The sequence below is a fragment of the Onychostruthus taczanowskii genome, unplaced genomic scaffold (assembly GCF_017590055.1).
Source record: "Onychostruthus taczanowskii isolate IOZ18803 unplaced genomic scaffold, ASM1759005v1 scaffold8, whole genome shotgun sequence".
Lineage (NCBI taxonomy): Eukaryota > Metazoa > Chordata > Aves > Passeriformes > Passeridae > Onychostruthus > Onychostruthus taczanowskii.
Window position 1 is genome coordinate 9261010 of NW_024505892.1, and position 19838 is coordinate 9280847.

The 19838-nt window shown below is 42.3% G+C and overlaps 1 protein-coding gene across 2 annotated transcripts in view; it reads right to left on the reverse strand.

Annotated features, from left to right (window-relative positions):
* Positions 1-1981: 1981 nt before the first annotated feature.
* Positions 1982-19838, reverse strand: part of SLC2A12 (solute carrier family 2 member 12) — a 30480-nt gene continuing 12623 nt past the window's right edge. Inside the window, exons 3-5 of one of the 2 annotated variants that reach the window (XM_041423891.1) lie at positions 5947-6069; positions 3618-3750; positions 1982-2351 (exon numbers count right to left, since the gene is read on the reverse strand). In XM_041423891.1, the coding sequence (XP_041279825.1) occupies positions 2255-2351; positions 3618-3750; positions 5947-6069 (353 nt within the window). In that variant the 3' untranslated portion in view covers positions 1982-2254. Of the gene's footprint in view, positions 2352-3617; positions 3751-5946; positions 6070-15933; positions 17042-19838 lie in introns of those variants that run through there. The other variant, XM_041423892.1, reaches the window with a different exon arrangement.

Here is a 19838-nt window from a genome sequence, read left to right on the forward strand (position 1 = left end):
AATGCAAATAGTCCACTACCTGGTAAAGTCCAGGATTAGGAAAAAGATTAATTTCCTGCAATACAGTCTTAAAATACAGTAATACTAAATATTACTGGATTTAATCCCAGGCAGTTGTTAGTATAAGAATTATGTTATTTGGAAGCATATTTGGAAGACTACCCAGAGTCACCTTAATATTTCTTAATATTCTGAAATTGACTCAGTAGAATGCATGATACTGATAACCGTCCTCCAGCATAAACATGAAGCAGGTAAAGAGATTTCCATAGACATCAGTGATATAAAGTTAAGGTTCTCATCCTGAGGTAGCTAAATTTTCAGTGACTAAAGGCAAATAATGGCCTTGACTTCAATAGTTTTTTTTTCAGGTTTTGAACATGAGCTCACTGTCTTGACTAGACTTGTGCATATAAATCTGTGATGTCAGTATGTAGAAGTGTGACCATGTGAGAATCTGATCAGAACTGATCTGCTTTGCTTGGAAGTAAAACTTTATTTGTGTCAGTAAGTCACACATTTCCTTCAGTGCAGAACACAGTCAGATGGTTTTAATGCTATGAGAGAGCAAATAAAGTGGGATCATGTACTTAGTTCAAACAAGTATCTGCACTCCAGCTGACTCTGTCAGTCTTCCAGCTGCCTCAATGAAGAAATGCCACTTTGTGGCTACAGAGACAGCCAACATGCTTTTAAAGCATGCTTTGGGGTTTTTTTTCTTTAAACAAATAATCAATTATTTATCTGCTAAGATATATTTATGTACTGATCACTCTAACATCTATTAACCCACTAAGAAAAAAATACCCATGTTCTTTAATGGGAGCCATATGGATAACCCTTTGTAGAGACTTGTTGAGTACTTCAGGATACACTTGCTAAGTGGTAACCAAGAATTGGACATAATTTATGATCTGCAGTGATTATGGTTCCTTCCTGAACTCCCTGTGTGCTGCCATGTACCACACAATTTTCAGTTTCTGAGTCCAAAAGCCAAAGACTAGTGTGCCCTGTGTTAAGAAATAAAATTATTTTGGCATCAACTGTGGTACCTTCAGTTTCCAACTTCCCTGGAAATGAGAGGCCAAAGAAATTCTCTCTCCTCTTCTGTAAGGCCACCATCAGTTTAGATTAATTTATTATGCAAATCATAGAATCAATAAGGTTAGAAATGAGCTCAAATATCATCGAGCTCAGTCTTTGACTAAACACCACCATGCCAACTAAACTACGGCACTAAGTGCCACATCCAGTCATTTCTTGAACGCTTCCAGAGATGATGACTCCATCCCCTCCCTGGGCAGCCCAAACCAATGCTTAACTGCCCTTTCAGTGAAAAAATTCTTCCAGATGCCCAACCTGAACCTTCCCTGGTGCAACTTGAGGCCATTTCCTCTCAATCTGTCACTGATTGCCTGGGAGAACAGGCCTACCCCCACCTGGCTACAATGCCTTTTCAGCTAGTTGTAGAGAGTGATGCATTTAATGTCCCACATTAAACAATCTGACAATGTTTTCTGAGGAGTGTTTCCTAGGTCACTGAATCCTGACCCTATGGAGAAAACGTATGTAAAATTCCTCTTACAAGTTGACTGTACTCTGCATTACAAATAATTAAGTTCAGCTGAACAAGATAATTTTTCAAATCTTGTTAAGCTGAATCCTTAATTAATTTATAAAAAGTTTATATCAGTAGCTCTGCACTGATGTCATCCTTTGGATTACATAGTTGTCCATTTTTTGGACATAGCATTGGACATAGCATTTTTTCCATAGCATTATTTTCCCTAACTTACTGACAGAGAGTTGTTCACTCTTTTCCGACCCATTTTTGCTAGCTTAAACAGACCTGTCCTTGGTAGGCTCCTCCTGTTGAGACTCTTTCTTCTCCCTGGCACTCCGATTCTTCTTTGTACTTCTTCCAGACTGAACTGTCATTGAATATGAATAGGAGAATTGTGTGCAATATTCTAATTTCCATTCACCTCCTGTATGCAAGAGGTAATCTCAATGGGTCTGAGGGATGCTAGTTTGAAACAGACAGAGTCTAGATTTCCAGTTAGTTGTAAACTATAACAACCTTTAATGCTGGCTGTAAACTGCCACTGAAAGAAGTTCTACCAAGAAATAAAAGAGAAAACATCCCGTGTATAATAACAATACCGCACGTCCCATTAGAGTGTGATCATCACAGGGCATTTTACTTTTTTTTTTAATCAGTCTTGTGGTGAACGCTGCTTTGCTTGCCCCGCGTCTAGTAGAGCTGCTCTTTCTCTCTCTTGGCAAGTTCCACCGGCACCAGTTTCTCTCTGCGCTGGCTCACCCCGCACAAGGGCGTCCTCACGTATTTCCTGCAGGAGCACAAAACCCCGCACGCGTTGGCCAGGGCAGGGATGGGGGCGCGGCAGGACGGCAGAGCGCATCCCCGGAGAGCCCCCCCAGCGCCCGGGATGGCCCGGGATGCCCCGGGATGCCCTGGGATACCCCGGGATACCCCGGGATGCCCCAGGATGGCCCGGGATACCCCGGGATGCCCCGGGATGCCCCGGGATGCCCTGGCGGCTGCCGGCGCTCCCCCGCCTGCCCGCGCGGGGGCGGCCCCGCCGCACGCTCCTCCCGCAGCGCCGGCTCCGGCTCCGGCAGGGATGGGCTCCTTTCCCTAAGAGGAGGGGAAGGGACAGCCCGAGGGCCAGCGGCAGCACGGTGGTTAGTCCGTAAAATAATTAGTCTGTAAACAAGGTCCTTCAAGCCTGGCTGAGTTGCAAATATTCTCCTGTAATCTAAAAGATACAAATGCGGGATGATACTAAGACGCTCACACATTAATTACTTTTACTGCCAAAATAACGTATCTAGACTAATAGGTTCTTTTAGGGCAAAAAAGGCCTCTATAATCATCAAGTCCAGCTGTTAACTGGACACTGCTATCTTCACCATGAGACCATGTCCCCAAGGACCAGATCTAGATAATTTTTGAACATCTCCAGGGGTGGTGATTCCGCCACTTCCCAGGGAAGCCTCTTCCAACCCCTTACCACTCTTTCACTAAAGAAATTTTTCCTAATATCCAATCTATCCTGGTGTAATTTGAGACTGTTTCTTCTTGTCCTGTCACTTGTTGCTTGGGAGAAGGGACTGACCCTCATCTGTCTACAGCATTTAGTAAAGATACAAGAAAAGCTCATCTACAACAGCTATCAAAATCCACATGGAGCCTTGAAGTGACATCCAGAACAAGCCAGTTTGAAATACAGGATCTCTCCTTCCCTTTTCCTGCATGCAACCCAAAACACACAGTCCTAAATGCAAGATCAAAGTCACCCACCCATCCAGGAATGCCAGACAGCAAAAAAAGCTGTGCTCAAAAAACGACCTTGCTTTAGGGCCAGTCCTTCAGCACCAACAAAATGTTTGGTTGGCTGCTGAGATCAACATGTGCAAGCTCAAGCCTTGAGAGAATCAGAATTTTCTTTAGTTTCCTTTTTTTTTCAATAATTTCCTTTTTCCCAATTTTTTTTTTTTTTTTTTTTTTTTTTTTTTTTTTTTTTTGATATGTGGTGCTGAAAGGCTTTGTCCCTCTGGCATTTGGGGGATGCAGTCCCATGCTTGGTACTTACTGTTTAGCTAGTTCCATGGATATTTGCTCCAAAGAGCATCCTTTTGTCTCTGGTATAAACATGATAACAAAAGCCAGTGATGCTAGACTCATTATTGTGTAAATGAAGCACACCCAGGACAAGCCAATGAGCTCTACAAAGGAAGAAAACATGTCTTTTTTAATTTTCAAATACTGACATTCTTCTTCCTGTTGCTGTATTTTAGAGGATACAGCCCCTAATGCACAGGAGAAGTTAGAAAGAAGCCAGGATGCTATTCTTAGCTCACATATATTGAAAAAGAGGAGTGGCTTTGCTTTTTCTAATACACCTTAAGAAAGAAAATTAATGAGTTCCTAGTGGTCCACTTAGCATGAACCTATTGGTTTCTTTTATTTGCCATCACTCTGGATGAAAACAGTGAGTAGCCATTGTTATTGGTTTTGTGGGAAGGCACTGGGGATCATGAGTGCCTTGGATTTTTGCTTGGGTCTGGTTTTGGTGCACATTCTTTCTTGGAGTAAATCCAAGCATTTTTCACACTATTACAGTTGTCTCCAGCTAATCCTCCCCACCTGTCAGTGCCCAGCATTTCCACTGTGAGTCAGGGGTGCTGTGCCAGAAAGTGATCCAAGAGCGAACTCTTAATGGGGCCATCCAAGAACTAGTGGTTTTCTGGGCTTACAGTCCAGGGCCAGGTAGATCCTTGGGCTGAGGGATACACTCTGCAGCCCCTGGAAAGTAAAGCGTGTACAAACCCAGCAGCGTGCTGCAGCCCCCTTAGCCCTTTTCCCTGCTAAGATAAACCTGGGCAGCTGAGACATTTGCCAGCTGTGTCATGAGCTGAAAATTGCAGCTGAAGCTCCTGATCCAGCTGGTACCTCTGCATCAGTACCTAAGTGCAGATGCTGCTGGCCACTGTGACCTCCACGTGTATTCATTTGACAACAGAATTCCCAATCCTGCCTTTCCACCACAGACGAGGAATGCATATTTGCTTGTACTTACACTTTGATAAATCCAGATTAGACCCAGTTAAACCAAGGGAGTTACTGGGGCTTTACAGTCTTTGAAACTGAGACCAGGATAACAGAGGGATGTACATTAACAAGTAATGCTGCATGACGAGAGGGGACCTCCCGGTGAAACAGCTGACACTGAGCACCTGAGGTGTGCACCAGGTGGTTTTGGGGATATTTCCTTAGGAATAACTCAAGTCTGGTCCAAGGACTGAGCAAGTGTTGGCAGCCAGACTACCTACAATATGCATTTTCTTGTTTGGTTTTGTCCAAAAGCTTGTGCAGTTCAGGAGTGCAGTTCTGTGATGCAAAATGATGGGCAGTGAGTGGGAGTAACTGGATGGTTTCCTTTTGAAGAAGACCCTTGAGCCAATTAAAGTGAGACTGCCAGCACAGTGAACTTTACCTGTCATATTTTTCCTAGTTTTAATCAAAATATTACTCAGGATGGAGGATGTGGGTTTTTTCTTTCTCTCTCTCTTGCTTTTTTTTTGGAAAGAAAATGCAAATGTGAAACCCAGTTTAGTTTTAGTTTAGATCACATTCATTTTCAAATCTGTCTCAAAAAATATCTAATGGGATAAAAACTACCTTGACTTTTTGTGCATTGATTGTCTGCCTCTGGAGGAGAGTAATGTAGACGTAAGGAAAACCTGGAATTTCTGCTCTCTTATATATTTTGATTTTCAGCACATATTTTCCTCACAATAAGACTGAAAACTAAAATTTACAAAGCCTCATATAATTTAAAATTAGTGAAACAAATTTGCTAATCAATAAATTTCAGCATCAGCATTTAACCTTCCCCTTTGATTATCATCAAATTAGAAGTCATACATGGTAGTCTTCTACTTTCTTGCATTCAAATGTGAAAGACTTTTACCTCACAAAGACATTTTTTTCCTAAAGAAAATATTCTGAAAGCCGAGACATTCTTGTGAAAAGGAATTAATTAAATGGGATTGTGTTTTAAAATGTCTGATCAGAAAAGCTGTGGTCTGATCTAGAACAGAACTTGCATTGATTTCAGAAGATGCAGGACTTAATCCTAAACATGATGTCTTTTCAGCCTACCAAGGCAATGGTGTTTTTAAGGCCTGAGTTTCACAGCCTGTGCAGTGGATGTGCCGGCTGGTCTGACAGCCAGCACTGTGGGGATGAAGTCACTGGCACAAAGGTGTGGTGAGAATGGTGAAGTTACACCAACACCTAAACAGAGATCTTGTCTCCTGGGCTTTCACAGCTGCAATTTTAGCAATGCTGTTGTATAAGAGAGACTTATTTTGCCCACTAGGAGAATATCAACTTGGAAGGATACGGAGAAATCTTACCAGTTACAGTCAAAAACGTCAAGGAGATGAGGAGGTTTATACCCCAGTTCATGCTAGATGTCAAAGCCATGGCCCGTCCTCTGATCCCACCAGGGAAAATTTCACTCAGGACCAACCAGGACACTGAAATACAAGGAAAAAAATGTTTCTTTGGAAGAATGGCTCTCCTTGCTGTAATTCTAGGTAGTCCGTGGATTCAGGCGAAGCCACCTGAAAGAATAAGTTGATTTTCAGGGGGTTAGTTTTGTGAGGATCCACGCTCTGCAGGCAGCATGTGCAGCAATCAGCATCACCTGGGATCGCCATCCCTTCATCCCTGCCCAGTGGGTGCCTGAGCCAGTGACAGGTGGCACTGGATGGGGAGGTGAGCTCTGACTGCACATCTGGGTATGAAAGCGAGTTCTGACTAAATAACTCTCGAGTGACGTAACACTAATGGAAGTGGGGCAGCAAACCAAAGCAATCTTCAGCCTCAGAGGGGCACTGTGTGTTTATGCCACCTTATAAATCAACCTGCCACACTGAACTATGCTTGCTATTCCAGCTCTCTGCTCCACATAAATGAGATTGCTGAGGTATAAATGAAGAGAGAGAGACTGATTTTTGACTTCTTCATATCATGCCACACCACACCACAGGTGATCTAAATGCTGGTGCTGCTAGCTCCCAAAACCAAATTCAGACATGAAGAGCTGGCTGTGTAATCACCTTGATAGCAAGAGGAAAAAAAAAAAAAAAAAAAAAAAAAAAAAAAAAAGACATATTTTTCTCCACCCTCTCCGTTTGTTGATAAGCAAGATGCATTAGCAAGAGGTTGCCATGTGGAGAGGTTGTGGGTTTGCAGATGATTGGCACAAGAGCAGCAAGGTACACATGGGTGAGCTGTGTCTTCAGGCCCTTGGCCATTATAAATTGCTCATCTGTGCTGTTATTTCTGCAAAATGACAGATAGGAGTTTACCCAGAATACTTGCACTGGGCAATCTAAAAGATACACTTTAAAACCAAGCTCCTGTATGTCCAAGTGTGTTTCACTGGTAAAGGCAGGAAAAAAAAGGTGGTCCAGGAGGAAACTAAAAAGGACTAGCTTAAATGGGGAAAACCCCCCTGAGTTTAGTGTCAACACAGCAGATCTGAGCAAATTCTAGATTTCTTAGTACCACAGATTTGAATTAAATTTTTTTTGTGGACTTGGCCCAGATTTTTATATTTCTTAAAGAAAAATTAAAAAAGCTTCACTCCCACCACGGGAGTAACCCAGAAGAGTGATAATTTTGTAACAGAGAATCAAGACCACTCTTCATAATGGCCTAACCCTGCTGGGCGTAGTCAAGTGGCCATAACACAGCCGCCACATCTAACAGCAACCATAGAGAGGCTTTTGTTTCTTTCTTCTTTTTTCTTTTTTTTTATGACTTGGATCACATCAAGCTTTCACACACTTGCTGCTGACAAGACAAATGTTGGTGTAAAGAAGCACCCTTGGTGCATTCTGTGGTGTGCCTACAGACAAAGTAGGAACTAGAAGTGAACTGACTTCTCAGGCAGAAATCAGCTAGCCCTGAACCTGAGCAAAGTCATGGGGATGCCATGATTGTATTCAGCATGCCCTCAGCACCAGGGCTATTGAAACTAGTACTGTTAGACACAACACTTCAGGGCCTGAAAAGCAAAGCAGCAAGTAAGCAAGAGGCAAAGGAGCCACTCTGTGCATTCACAGCCCCTGCAGTTCATGTCCACAGGACAGCCTGCTAGCCAGCACACAAGCTCAGCTGCAAAAAGTGTTACACATCAAAAACTGGCAAAAGGGATATTTACCGTCACATTAGAACTAAAATAAAGGTTGAAAGAATCCAAACCCACTTTCTGCTGGGCATAAACCAACATCCAAGAACAAAGCAGTGCTCTGGGCACTGGAGGATGGCTCATGCTGCAGCTGAAATGTGTGGCATTGCAGCAACTCCAATACTCCAGTGCAGTTTTCTGATGACAGACTGGCCCTTTCAGCCTAACTGATAATTTGTCTGGAGGTTTCAATTGTGTTGCTTTCCTGTTAAGAAACCAAAATAATTGAGGATCTGCATCAGCTGTAATAGTGATTAGCTGCTTTTATTGCAATCACTTATTTAGTTTAGACAGATGCCACCAAAGCACCAGGACTGTTCTTCATGTCTGCTGATGGTAGCTACACCCGCTGGCATGGCCCTGACCTCTGCTTAGCCGGCAAGGAGTGGATAGGCTCGTTCCCCCAGGAGAAAGAGCAGTTGTAGAAATCTGACACTACAGTCTGTTTACTCCTTTCCCCAAGCTGAAATAGCAATAACCATCGATTCTTTGCTTTTAGCACCTCTCTGGGATTGTGTTTACTATTTGTACCTTTGCCAAAAAGCAGCAGCTGCTGAAGGTATGGTAGGGATGTGACTTGCTCTGGGGAAGCCAGCAGCTAGTTTCAGGCTCCCATTCATAATGACTGCCGCTGCCTTCTGTGCTGTGCACACACACTACAGAAATTTAACCTTCACGCTCCCAAAGTTGCTGCCAAGCCACCCATGTGCTCTGCCTTCACCAGCCTAAGCAGTGGCATTCTACAGGGGAAATCAGCCTGTCCTTGAAAAGAGGATCCAAAGACCACCCCCCACCCCCCATCTGCTGTGTAATCCAGCAGTATTTCCAAAGGATGCTGCGATAGCAATCACGCTGCACACACCCTGTAGGTTTCAGTGTCTACTCCGGCCACCCTTGGCTGGTGTCAGTGGAATGGATGGGAAAAGAGCTGGTGATCCTCAGGTGAGATGTAGGTAAGAGATGAGGCTATGGGCTGGGCAGCATGATTCTCTGTGCTGGATTCAACAACTGCGGGGTTTGTTGCTGCAGGCAGTAACTCACCTTTGCTGATCCACAGTGTGTTGTGTGCTGACAGCAGTTAAGAAAAATTGTGCAGCTTAATGGCCCTTTATTGTGGTACAATACAGAGAAAAGAACACACATTGCAAATGCAGAAAGGAATACTGCATTGACTCAGAAAGCTTAACTGTTTAATTAAATATCACAGAAACTAGATGGCCTGATATTCCTTGCCCAAGTGGAAAGAGAAGAGGATTCAGATATAATATACAGCCCCATGACCAGGATGGTGACATCCACCTCTAAACAAAGTCACAAGGGGCTATGCAAGCAGGAAACAGAATAGTAATGGAAGATTTCAGCTAGTCCCATTAAGATTGAATAAATCATGCATAATTGAGCACAGTGCTGGGAGTACATTTTACATACCAGACATGATGGTTCCTTTAAGCACTTTGTTGGATATTTAATGAGAGAAAAAAAGGCAAATCGTGCTTCAGTGCTGAGCCTGGGTAGTTCAAGATGCAACCATGAGCAAGATGCTCTGTTACACTGGTTGTAACATTTGAAATTCAATATTCTTGTAGAAAGGGAAAAGCCAAGAGCCTACCACATTTTGTTTTGAAAGGAGAACAATATTAACATAAGCCTCCTTTCTATAAAGATCAGGGTAAGGGCTTCTGTGGTGCTTCAGAGGATGTTTAAACTACATGGTTGAAGGCTTAAAATATACATACAACCAAATGAATGAGAAGTAGTTCAGCACAGATAAACTACTGAATGAAGAAAACTGTTAGAAATAGGAAAGTGCCTTTAGAAAAGGTGTACATTGTGCCCAGACAAAAAAAACCACAGTATGATTGCTGAAATGTTACTTGCAATATCATCATCAGGCAGCCAAGTGTTTTGAATGTTCTGGCTGAGAGGATGAGGGGCCAGGGATGGAGGCAGTGACATCCCAGTATTAAAGAAACACTCCACTGGGATGCAGGAAGGGATCACTCTGCTAGACTGTACCAAGATCCTAGCTGGAGCTGGGATAAAGCTGAGTAATATCAGCTGGAAAGGGGATGTGTACAGTGTCTTGAAGAAGAGTCCTAAGGAAAATCATGTCATTTGGAAAGAGTTAAGGAACACAGTGTTAGAAACATATGAGACGCTGTGCTTTTCAGTCTCAAAGAGCTTTGGTGAAGTGTTATGAGATAGAAGAGCAGTGGGCTTAGTCACATTCTAAAAGATACAAACCAAGAGAATCCAAGTGAAACTACCAGATACAGCAGTTAGGTGAGGCAGAAGGCCATGCTTTTTCATACAATGTGTATTTCAGCTGTGGAACTCACTGTCACAAGATACTTCCAATATGAAAAATATTGGTCAGTTAAATCATTAAATGCTGGGTGTCAAGCATTATTTCTCCATATGTGTGAGAAAAGATCCATCCACAACTATCATTCACAATAGTAAAAATAATTCCTCAATATTTTTCTTGAAGTTTTCTAAACTATAGATAGGCAGAAGGACAACTGTGCATGCTGTATTGACCTCTTCTTCTGCATTGTCTCTCAGCACTTGTTATTCGCTGGAGGTTATATGGGTGCAGGCAGGGTAACACACTGATTAAGTGGACTTTTTGTTTGAGCCAACACGGCCCAACTAATGAACTTTATACCTGGGTTGTAAGCAAAGAAACATCTTAAACTTCATGTGATGTCTTTCTTCCTTCCTTACTTCCTTATTTCCTTACTTCCTTACTTTACTGCTATGCAGTAAATAAATTTTAAAAAGAGAAATTAACATATTCATATCAGAGAGGCAGAAAAATCTGAGAATAACTGAGAAGTACCATGAGCTTGAGGGTGCTCAATATTCAAGTGACGTACATGAATGAAAAATGTCCTTGTTTTGACCTTTTCCTGCCAGGAGGTAGAAGCAAATTGGAAGCTGCTCAGCAGCTCTTATTAGTGAAATATTAGATTCCCTTGGTATTCATTTGTTGCTTAGCATTATTTTTCCTGTACCTGCATTGTGTGAGATCAAATTCTTTATGGTGAGATTCAGAAAATGGCCATTGCAATACTTGAAGGAATTCAAGTTTCTGAGGTATATAAGCTCTGGAAAGCAATTAATTGGACTTACAGCTTAGGAGGGAAGTGGGCAGAAGTACTTTAGATTTTGAAAAGGAGGACTGTGTTGCTAACAAAACAAGGTCCAAGCGAAGATAAGGAAGGGATTACCCCATGAAATAACAGACAGACCATCTAAGCGTGTGTAACAAATGATCAGTGCTCGGGAAGGATGCAAACAAGTCACTGCAAAGCTGCCATGAGATGGCAGGACTTGGCCAATGACTAGCTTTCCCAAGACTAGATTTTTATTCCAGGTTTATTAAACCCAACAGGCTTTTCATTTTCCTGGCTTCTGGCTTTTCTGGGTATCACCAGAAATAGCCAGGTGGCCACCACTTCCCACTAAAGGCCAGGTTCAGCAGTAGCTGATCTTGATATCAAAGGGCATGTTGTGCATCAAAGGGGACGGCAGGAGCCTTCAGAGTATGTGGTGGTGGTGAGGTGTGTGCCTGAGAGGACACTGGGACAGAGCTGGGCTTGAGGGACACATGCTGTCACACACCGGCACTGTCCCAGCACGGCTCCAAGCACCCACATAATGTAACTCTGGCAAAGGCTTGCACAGAAGATCCAGTGAAAGTCATCTGGGGGGCTGGCAAAAGTGAGGGATGCTTAAACTGGAAAAAGGAGAGGGTGGGAGGGAGCTGGTCCTTTTCCAAAGCAGATAAAGGAGATATGATACACAAAAAGTGGACTTACGCTCTGCCCCACAGTTTTGTGCAAGAGGACAAAGTAGACGATTGTGACTGGCGTTAAAAATCTATGACCTTCCTTAACAAGAGACATCTTTCTCTCTGGCTCTGCCCCATAATATGAAAATGAAATGGCTGCTCAAAATTAATAACTGGCAAATACAGAGGAAATGTGCAGCTGTATTGCTTTGGAGAGCATGTAAGCTGCCAGCAGAGAGCCAGCCTGACAGGGTCAAGTCCTACCCTCTGCGTGCCCATCAAAAGGAGTGGAATTACTGCATTGCTGAGAGATGGGGGAGTCAGGAGAGGCCTCAGCTAGTCTTACACCTCTGACTGCATCCTGATGTCTGCAGAAGAAGGCTATAAATATGTACTTTAATTCTGTGACTGCCAAGGTGCTTCTCTCCAAGCAGCAGACTACTGGCTGCAAGATACCTGATGCCATTGATGATCTAGAAGGAGCTGATGTGGTGCAGCAAATTTAAATTCTTTTTCTTTTCTTCTGGTACACCACAATTCTGTTTCTAACGGTTAACCCTTTAGGCTGACTCCTTGGAGTAACATTACTAGCACAAATGGGATTTAATCCTTTTTCTTCTCTGAGGCTGTATCAGAGTACATAACAATTGTTGCCCACTGTTTGTACTATTTGCATCACTATCTAATAGACAGGCTAAGCACTCCCATGTGTTTTTTTTAAGGAACCTTGTGGTGAGCCATTGAAATCACTCATGCCTCCTCCAGTTTATGACAGAGCAGCAGGAAGGGTTTGAGGGAAGACAGTGATTCCAAAACATTACCTCCATCATCTGTGCTCTGAGAAGGAGGGCAGTGAGATGCAATTCACATCAGATTTTCCTAGTGATCCTTCCTCCCTTAACCTTCTCAACACTGTAGGGCTGCATTGTAATGGGTTTTTTTGTTTTGTTTTACTATTCAAATTTTCATCTCCATGAACTCGAAAGAAATGCTATGGATCATATGGGCTTTCCTTTTAAATGCAAGGTGTTCAATATATTCTTAAATTTGTTTTCAGTGGTCCTCAACTGCTGTCCATTTTCATCTGGAAAAAATAGTCACAAATGAGACTTCTTAGAGGTCATCCCCATCTGAAGGATTACTGGGCAAGTAATGATAGATACATAAGGATCTAGAAATGGTAGAATTCTAGTTAACGTGATTTGTAGACCATCTTGCCCAATAAAAGTGCTCAGCAGAAAATCCATCAGTAGAATTGTCCTGATTCAGCTGGTAGAGAGTCCATTTTCTTCTGAGTACCTGGTACAGTGCTGTGTTTTGGATTTAGTATGAGAACAATGTTGATAACACACTGATGTTTTAGTTGCTAAGTAGTGCTTACCCTAAATCAAAGACTTTTCAGTTTCCTATGCCCAGTTTTCCATTCCCAGTGAGCAGGTGCACAAGAAAGTGGGAGGGAGCATGGCCAGGACAATTGAAAGGAACTGGCCAAAGGAATATTCTATACTATATATAGAATATATATTCTATTCTAGAGTATCATGCCCAGATTATAAAGTGGGAAGATTGGCTGGGAACCACTGATCACTTCTCAGGAAAAGTCTGGCCATCAGTCAGTGGGAGGTGAGCAACTGTGTTGTGCATCACTTGTTTCTCTTGGTTTTTATTCCTCTCCCTCTCTGCCTCTTCCCTTTTCATCACAGTTATTGGTGTTACTGTTATAATCATTGTTATAATTAGAATTATTTTTTGTTTGTTTATTTCAATTATTAAACTGCTCTTATCTCATAAGGTTCAAATTTTTTTTTCCAATTCTCCTCCTTAGTGGGCAAGGGGCAGGGGAAAGTGTTAGCAAGCAGCTGTAAGGTACTTAGTTGCCAGCTGGAGTTAAAAAAGAAGAATGCATCACAACTTGCTGTTGGCAGATATGGTAATAGTCTGTACCTCTTTTCAGGTACCCTAAGGAAAGTTGTTTTGAACTGATGTGTGAGATAACAATTCTGTTTGCAACTGGACATCACAGTCACCGTTTCTCTCACCCTGTTTTATGTAGACACTCAAATTCACCCATCAAGACAGAACAACGTGCAGAGTGGCAGAAAAGATTTAAAAAAAAAAAAAAAAAAAGAGAGAGAAAAAGGAAAAATTTTAAAAAGCTTTAAAGGGAGTATATGCTTACTATAATAAAACACATACTGCCATCCAAAAAAGGAATTTTAATTAAAACCTGAAATATGTATTCCTATTTTTGTGTGTTTATTTGTTCAGAATATTGAATCCAGGATAATCCTTTGAGGCATTTGCAGAGGAATGACTGCAGAAGCCAGAAGCCCTAATTCATGAGGAAGTTCTGTGTGAATTTGTTCAGCTTATCACATATTTCTCTTCTACAAAGTATGCAGAGGAGAAATTACTCAGTTGGGTGGGATAAGTGAACCTGTTTTTCCAGTACCCAAGGGCTACTGGTGGTCCTTGAGGGGTGGCACAGCAGAAAATACCTGTTGTGACACAGCAACTGGGGGCAATTTAGGCATTTGCTCTTGAAAAACAGAGATGTTATTTGAGCACATGCCTCACAAAACTCCCAGTAGAAAGGATAAGTAACGTTTTACAACAGTGACTTATTTAGTGAGAAGCCTGTAGTGATCCAGGTTTTTTTTAAGTTCGTGGTTGGAAATGGCTGTCCATTGGTTCCTGCTGGAGGAAGGTGTGAAGGCTCTGGGTTTAACCACCACAAAGTGTCTTTTAGTTCTGTATCTTCCATATGAGTTTTCTGCACTTAGGGTTGATTTTCCAGGGCAGCAGAAGCTGGGTGCCCTCCTGCATGCCCTTTCCTTTTGAGAAAATCTTTCTGGCTTTCCTCCCAGAGCTCAGTGTGGCACAGGAACTTGGATGCCATGGGAGAAACAGTCTCCTGACTTTATGCATTGACTTATGGTGCTCTCTGTGCTTTGGCTGACAGTCTCACCTTCCTCAGCAGAGCCATCAAGTTATGTGATTGATTACACATTTTTACCTTTTGAGCAAAACTATTTTCTCATACTTTATAATACCTGTTTTAGTTTCATGAACTTTACAAGTGAAATAAAAGACTGACTTTGCACTTGAAGTCCTACTGACAGTTTTAGTTTCTGCATAAAGCTGGTCCAAGATCATCTTGCCTCTAAAAAAATTCTTCCCCAGCCCTCTTTCATAAAGGAAACTGGATTTTAAGAAGCCTGACAGATGACCTGCAAACATTTTACAGATTTCAGTATCACAACGGTCTTGTCTCCTAGAACATGGTTAAGGAAACCTTGTATGAGCTAAACCTTAAAACTGGGCATAAGTTTAAGCACAGGCTCCATTTCTGTTAAGCAATTCCTTTGTGTCAATGGGTTTTCTAATACAGAACTATTAGTAAAGAGATATTAACACTACACAGAGCACCAAGCTCAGGATACTGACTCAAATCCCTCTTTAAGTGGAGCATAATATGCCAAACCACAGGAAGTCACCTACCTTTTCAACAGCAGATTGAACCACTGTCATTGCAGAGACACAGGAAGAGTGGCTGAGGCATGGTGTGGTCTCTCCCTCTTTTCACAGTAGCCAGGGCTCTGTCTCTCAGAAGGCAAAGCCTTTGGCCTGATCCACCAAGACTTTCCCTCATTAACATGTTAGAGTTACAAACAGGAACATAAATGTCAGTGAAAATCATGTTTCTGATTTCAGGTGCATTTCAATATACAGTTTAAATTCAGTGTTGGGGTTGAAATACAATAACATAATAAAACAATTAAGAAGCTCCCACTGACATTCCCATGTCTCATTCTCACACAAGTAAGAGACCTTTCTTATGACCTTTTTGACACTTACAAAAGCCCTCCAAATTTTTAGGTTTTATCAAGTAAGATAAGACAAATCTATTCATCTGATATTTTAGAAAGCATCTCCTGCAATTTGAAATCCTATAATTAATATCCAGCTATCCAAAAATATCTTAAATTGGCTTGCATTTCACTACTACCAATCAGCCTTTGAAAAGGCAAACCTATTCCTGGGATAGCTCAATGTGTTAACAAGAGGCTTCAGATGAACTTTATCTGGGGCAAGGAAATAGGGAGAAGTGGGCAATTTACAACCCTTGCTTTATTTTTCATTTTAGTATGCCTCGTCTTTCTACTGCAGCTGGGTAGTACAGACACAGTGTGAAATAGAGGCCATGTGAGGCAGCATTTGAATAGCACAGGAATGATGAACTAGATAAGCACGTGGAGTGTCATATTCAAACCACATGGATGCATGCATTAAAAGACGATTTAGTACAAATAAACAGTGCTAGGAATCTTGTCATAAAACAAAGAATCCAAGATAAACTTTTTTATTATCTGAAATAGGACTTTCTGTACTGTTTCTCAGTGAAACATGCATATTCCCAAGGTTTATTATCTTCATTAAATTCCAACATAGCATTTAAGCACTATCCTATTTTCCAGAGTAAACCACAAAAAATCATAAAATTGAAGCTTCTAATTTCTGTGAATTTTAAGGTCAGGCCACAGCTGCTGGGAAAATGTAGAAACTCAAAAATAAAACCTCGTAAACAATTATCATGCAAGGCAATGTTGAGCATGAATGTCTGTTAACATTAGATTCCTGTGCACTACAAATTAATACAACATGCTTTTAGAAGCCTGAAATACTGCTTTAATGTAGGAGATATTGAGGCAAATTCTAGGTATCTGGTTTTTTTACCGATGTTTTCCAAGATAGTGCAAAACCATTAAGCTTACAATATTTCAAAACACAGGAACAGCCAACTAAGTCCATGGAAAGTTCAGGATTTCCACACAGACAGTTCTCATTCCCGCAAGATTTTCCACTTTCAGATCAAACATTTGGTGGCCAAGATTAAGCCCAAGAGCATTAAGGGGCAGGGAAAAACCATCCTATGCAATCTGGATTGTCAGGATGGCAAGAGATGACCTCTGTGATCGAGTCCCTGGGCTGTACAGTGTCATGTGTCAAACCAGCTGTTCTGGGTTTTGTTACACATGCATTTAGTGACTGAGGTGAAACACACGTAAAAGGCTCCCCCTTCAACTGTGCTAGTGAATCATGCTTTAACTCAGGTAGCCAGTTAATCTAACAATTACAGGACCAAAGTCAAAGGAACTATATTTGCCTCCAGTATAGTTTTCTGGGCCTTATAGCAGTATTCCAGCTCTGGGTCTTGCCTTGACTAATCCAATAAAACACATAGAGAGAGACCACCACAAACCACTCAAGATTGTATAAGAAAGACAGTGATGGATTGAGGATGGATGTACTTCCTTCTTCACCTCCATGGATTTCACTTTTCTTGTGAACCCTTCAGCTTTCATCCAATCTCCTTGAGCTTTCTTGCCTGATCCTTCTTCCTTCTTCCCCACTTTCTCCAACACTGGTTTAAAGCTGCATTTCAATGCAACGGCTCACAATAAGACGCAGAGAAAACAAATGGATTTTTAGATTGGAATGGAATGGAATGGAATGGAATAGAATAGAATAGAATAGAATAGAATAGAATAGAATAGAATAGAATAGTTCAGTACAGAGGGACACACAATGGTCATCTAGTCCAACTACATGACCACTTCAGGGCTTACCAAAAGTTGAAACATACTACATGTGGAATGCTGTCTAATTTAGTTTCCCGGTCATCCTGAAGTTCCTTTAACAGCCAGTAAGGAAGGGAGCATTGTGCCAAAGGAAAGGTCACAGATTTCACAGGTTTCACAGAACATGCTGAGTTGGACGGGACCCACAAGGATCATTGAGTCCAACTTTTGAGTGAGTGGCCTGTACAGGGATTGAACAGGGGTTGAACCACAACCTTGGTTTTATTCACACCACGCCCTAAGTAAGAGAGTGGGGATCTGAAAACCCCCCTTGGTGGAGAAAATATTAGCCTTTTAGTTGATAATCTGAGGAATCTGGCTCCTGCATCAGTTGGATTCCCAAACACATTGAAACATCTGTTCCATTTTAGGTACAAATTATCTCAGTTTTAAAGTATTCATTCAAGCTGATATAAATTTAACTCAGATATACTCAATATGGCAAATCTGCATAGATTTAAACTAGAAATGGACATCTATCACCCTAAACTACACTTTCATCAGTAAAAATTTGCTCTTAAGGTGTGCCTTCACTAGGGACTTGTCTTTACCAAATTCTCTGCACAGGTTTTGCTCCTCCCAGGGCTGACAATCCACACAGAGAGCTCCCACAGCAGCAAGATGGTGCATCACAGTAAGGGTTGCTGGAAACCACAGTCCCTGCACATCTTGGGGGAACCCAGCCTGGGGATCACAAAGCCACAGTCCTGGGTCTTTCATGTGGGAGGAATTTAACCAGTGTGAAACTAGTAAAACACGAAAGCAGGCTTGGTGGCCTGCCAGCCTTTTCTGCATCAGGACAAAGATAAAGGAAGTGACTGTAGTGACCAGAAGCCCCTGGTTTGTTCACCTGTGTCTGTCCTCTCTTGTGCCTGCTCCAACAACTTTGAATCTGCCTGTTCTAAGTGCCTCTGCATCCACGCAAGGAGAGAACGGAGATGTTAGGGATCCCCAAATGCAGAAGGAGCATTAGTCTGAGGTGGCTACAAGTGGCTGAGAGTCCATCAGAGAGACATCCTGGGGGGAAGCACTGTCCCCAAAACTGCAATGTCCCCATTTTGTGGCTCACCCTCCCCTCGTACATGGCCATGCTTTGCATCCACTGGGAGTCTGGACCTCACAGCCCTGGGCACTGGTGTGCTGCTCCCAGGAGTCAGCTGGTCTCTTATTTTGTAGGTAATGTGATCACTTCAGGAGCTAAGAAGAAAGAGTGATGAGCACATAATTTTTTTCCAGTTTTCCAATCATCCACCTCACCTGGTGGCTGAGGCTAGCAGATGGCTGCAGAGGCCATTATATCCCAGCCTGAGAAGGCTTCCCGTGGAGATTTAATTTAATTCTTTAACAGGTATTTAGCAATACCAAAGTACTGCCAAGCCTACAAGCACCCACTCATGGGAGTTATGATTCAATGGGACTGCAACACTGACATGGAAAATTAGGGTTTGAAGTAAGCTCTAAACTCCTCCTCCAAGACCTGGTTATGCACTTAATATGCTGACCATAAGTATGGTAAAATTTTTTTTGATGTTTATATCTACATGGAAAGGTAAAGGTATTTCTTTGTGCCAAACCCTGAAACCCAGGAAACACTTCTCCAGCTGCAGACACTGACTTGCCTTGGGTGTGTTGTGGCCACAGCAATCTGTGTGTAAAGAAGGCTCTAAGTGCTTGGGTCTGGGGCATCCCTGCAGCTCCGAGCTGTCACCTGAAAGAGGAGTTTGTCTCCAAGAAAAGAGCTCTAGAGTTTATCCCTTGGCTTTGAAGAGGCACAGAAAGCTGGCAGCTGCTCTAGGACATGAAGTAATAGAACATCTTTGTCCCAGGCTGGCAGACATATAAGTACCTTTGGACTTTATACAGCTACATTTTGGAGTTTTTAGGATGATTCATGTCACAAAATTGCCCCTCAGTCTCACTTTTAGGTGTTTTTGTGGATTTTCATCTGCATGCTCAGCATGAAATGCCATGAAGCCAGCAGAGCTGATGTGATTTGCTCCAGCAGATTATCCCAAAGTTCACTGGCCAACTGCCTAAATGCTTTTGCAGTTACACAGAAATGTGTTTAAAGGACTCACAGGGGAAGAGCTCTTGTGCAAAGCACCAATGCCATACATGCAGTCCAAACGCACACATTTGACATCCCTCTGTCATTAAAGGTTTTCCTCATTCCACACCAAAAAATCCCTGAGATGTTCATGGATTTCCTTGAACTTCACTCCCACAATATGTGCAAAGAGGCACTGCCCAAGTCCTGTTTTGCTCACTTGCCTTTAATTTGCAAGAACAAATTCAGACTGGGAAAACAGACCCTCTGTTTGGTCCAGGATCAGTCTGCGTTACCTGCTTCTCAGCCTAGGATTTCTTGGAGCCACTCTGACTTCTTTTTGATAAAGAGCATTGCCTCTAGACCCCATTGCATCCCTGCATACCTGTGTGTGGTGCTACTATACTTCTTCCAGCTACTTACTGATGAGAACACCTCACTCAGGGGGATACACAAGAAATATCAGGGGAAGCTGTCCCTAGTTAGTATTTGATCATAAATGGTGCAAAAGGAGAAGGTCAAGGCAGAAAAGCAGATCTTTGGTAATGGGTGCAATCTGACAT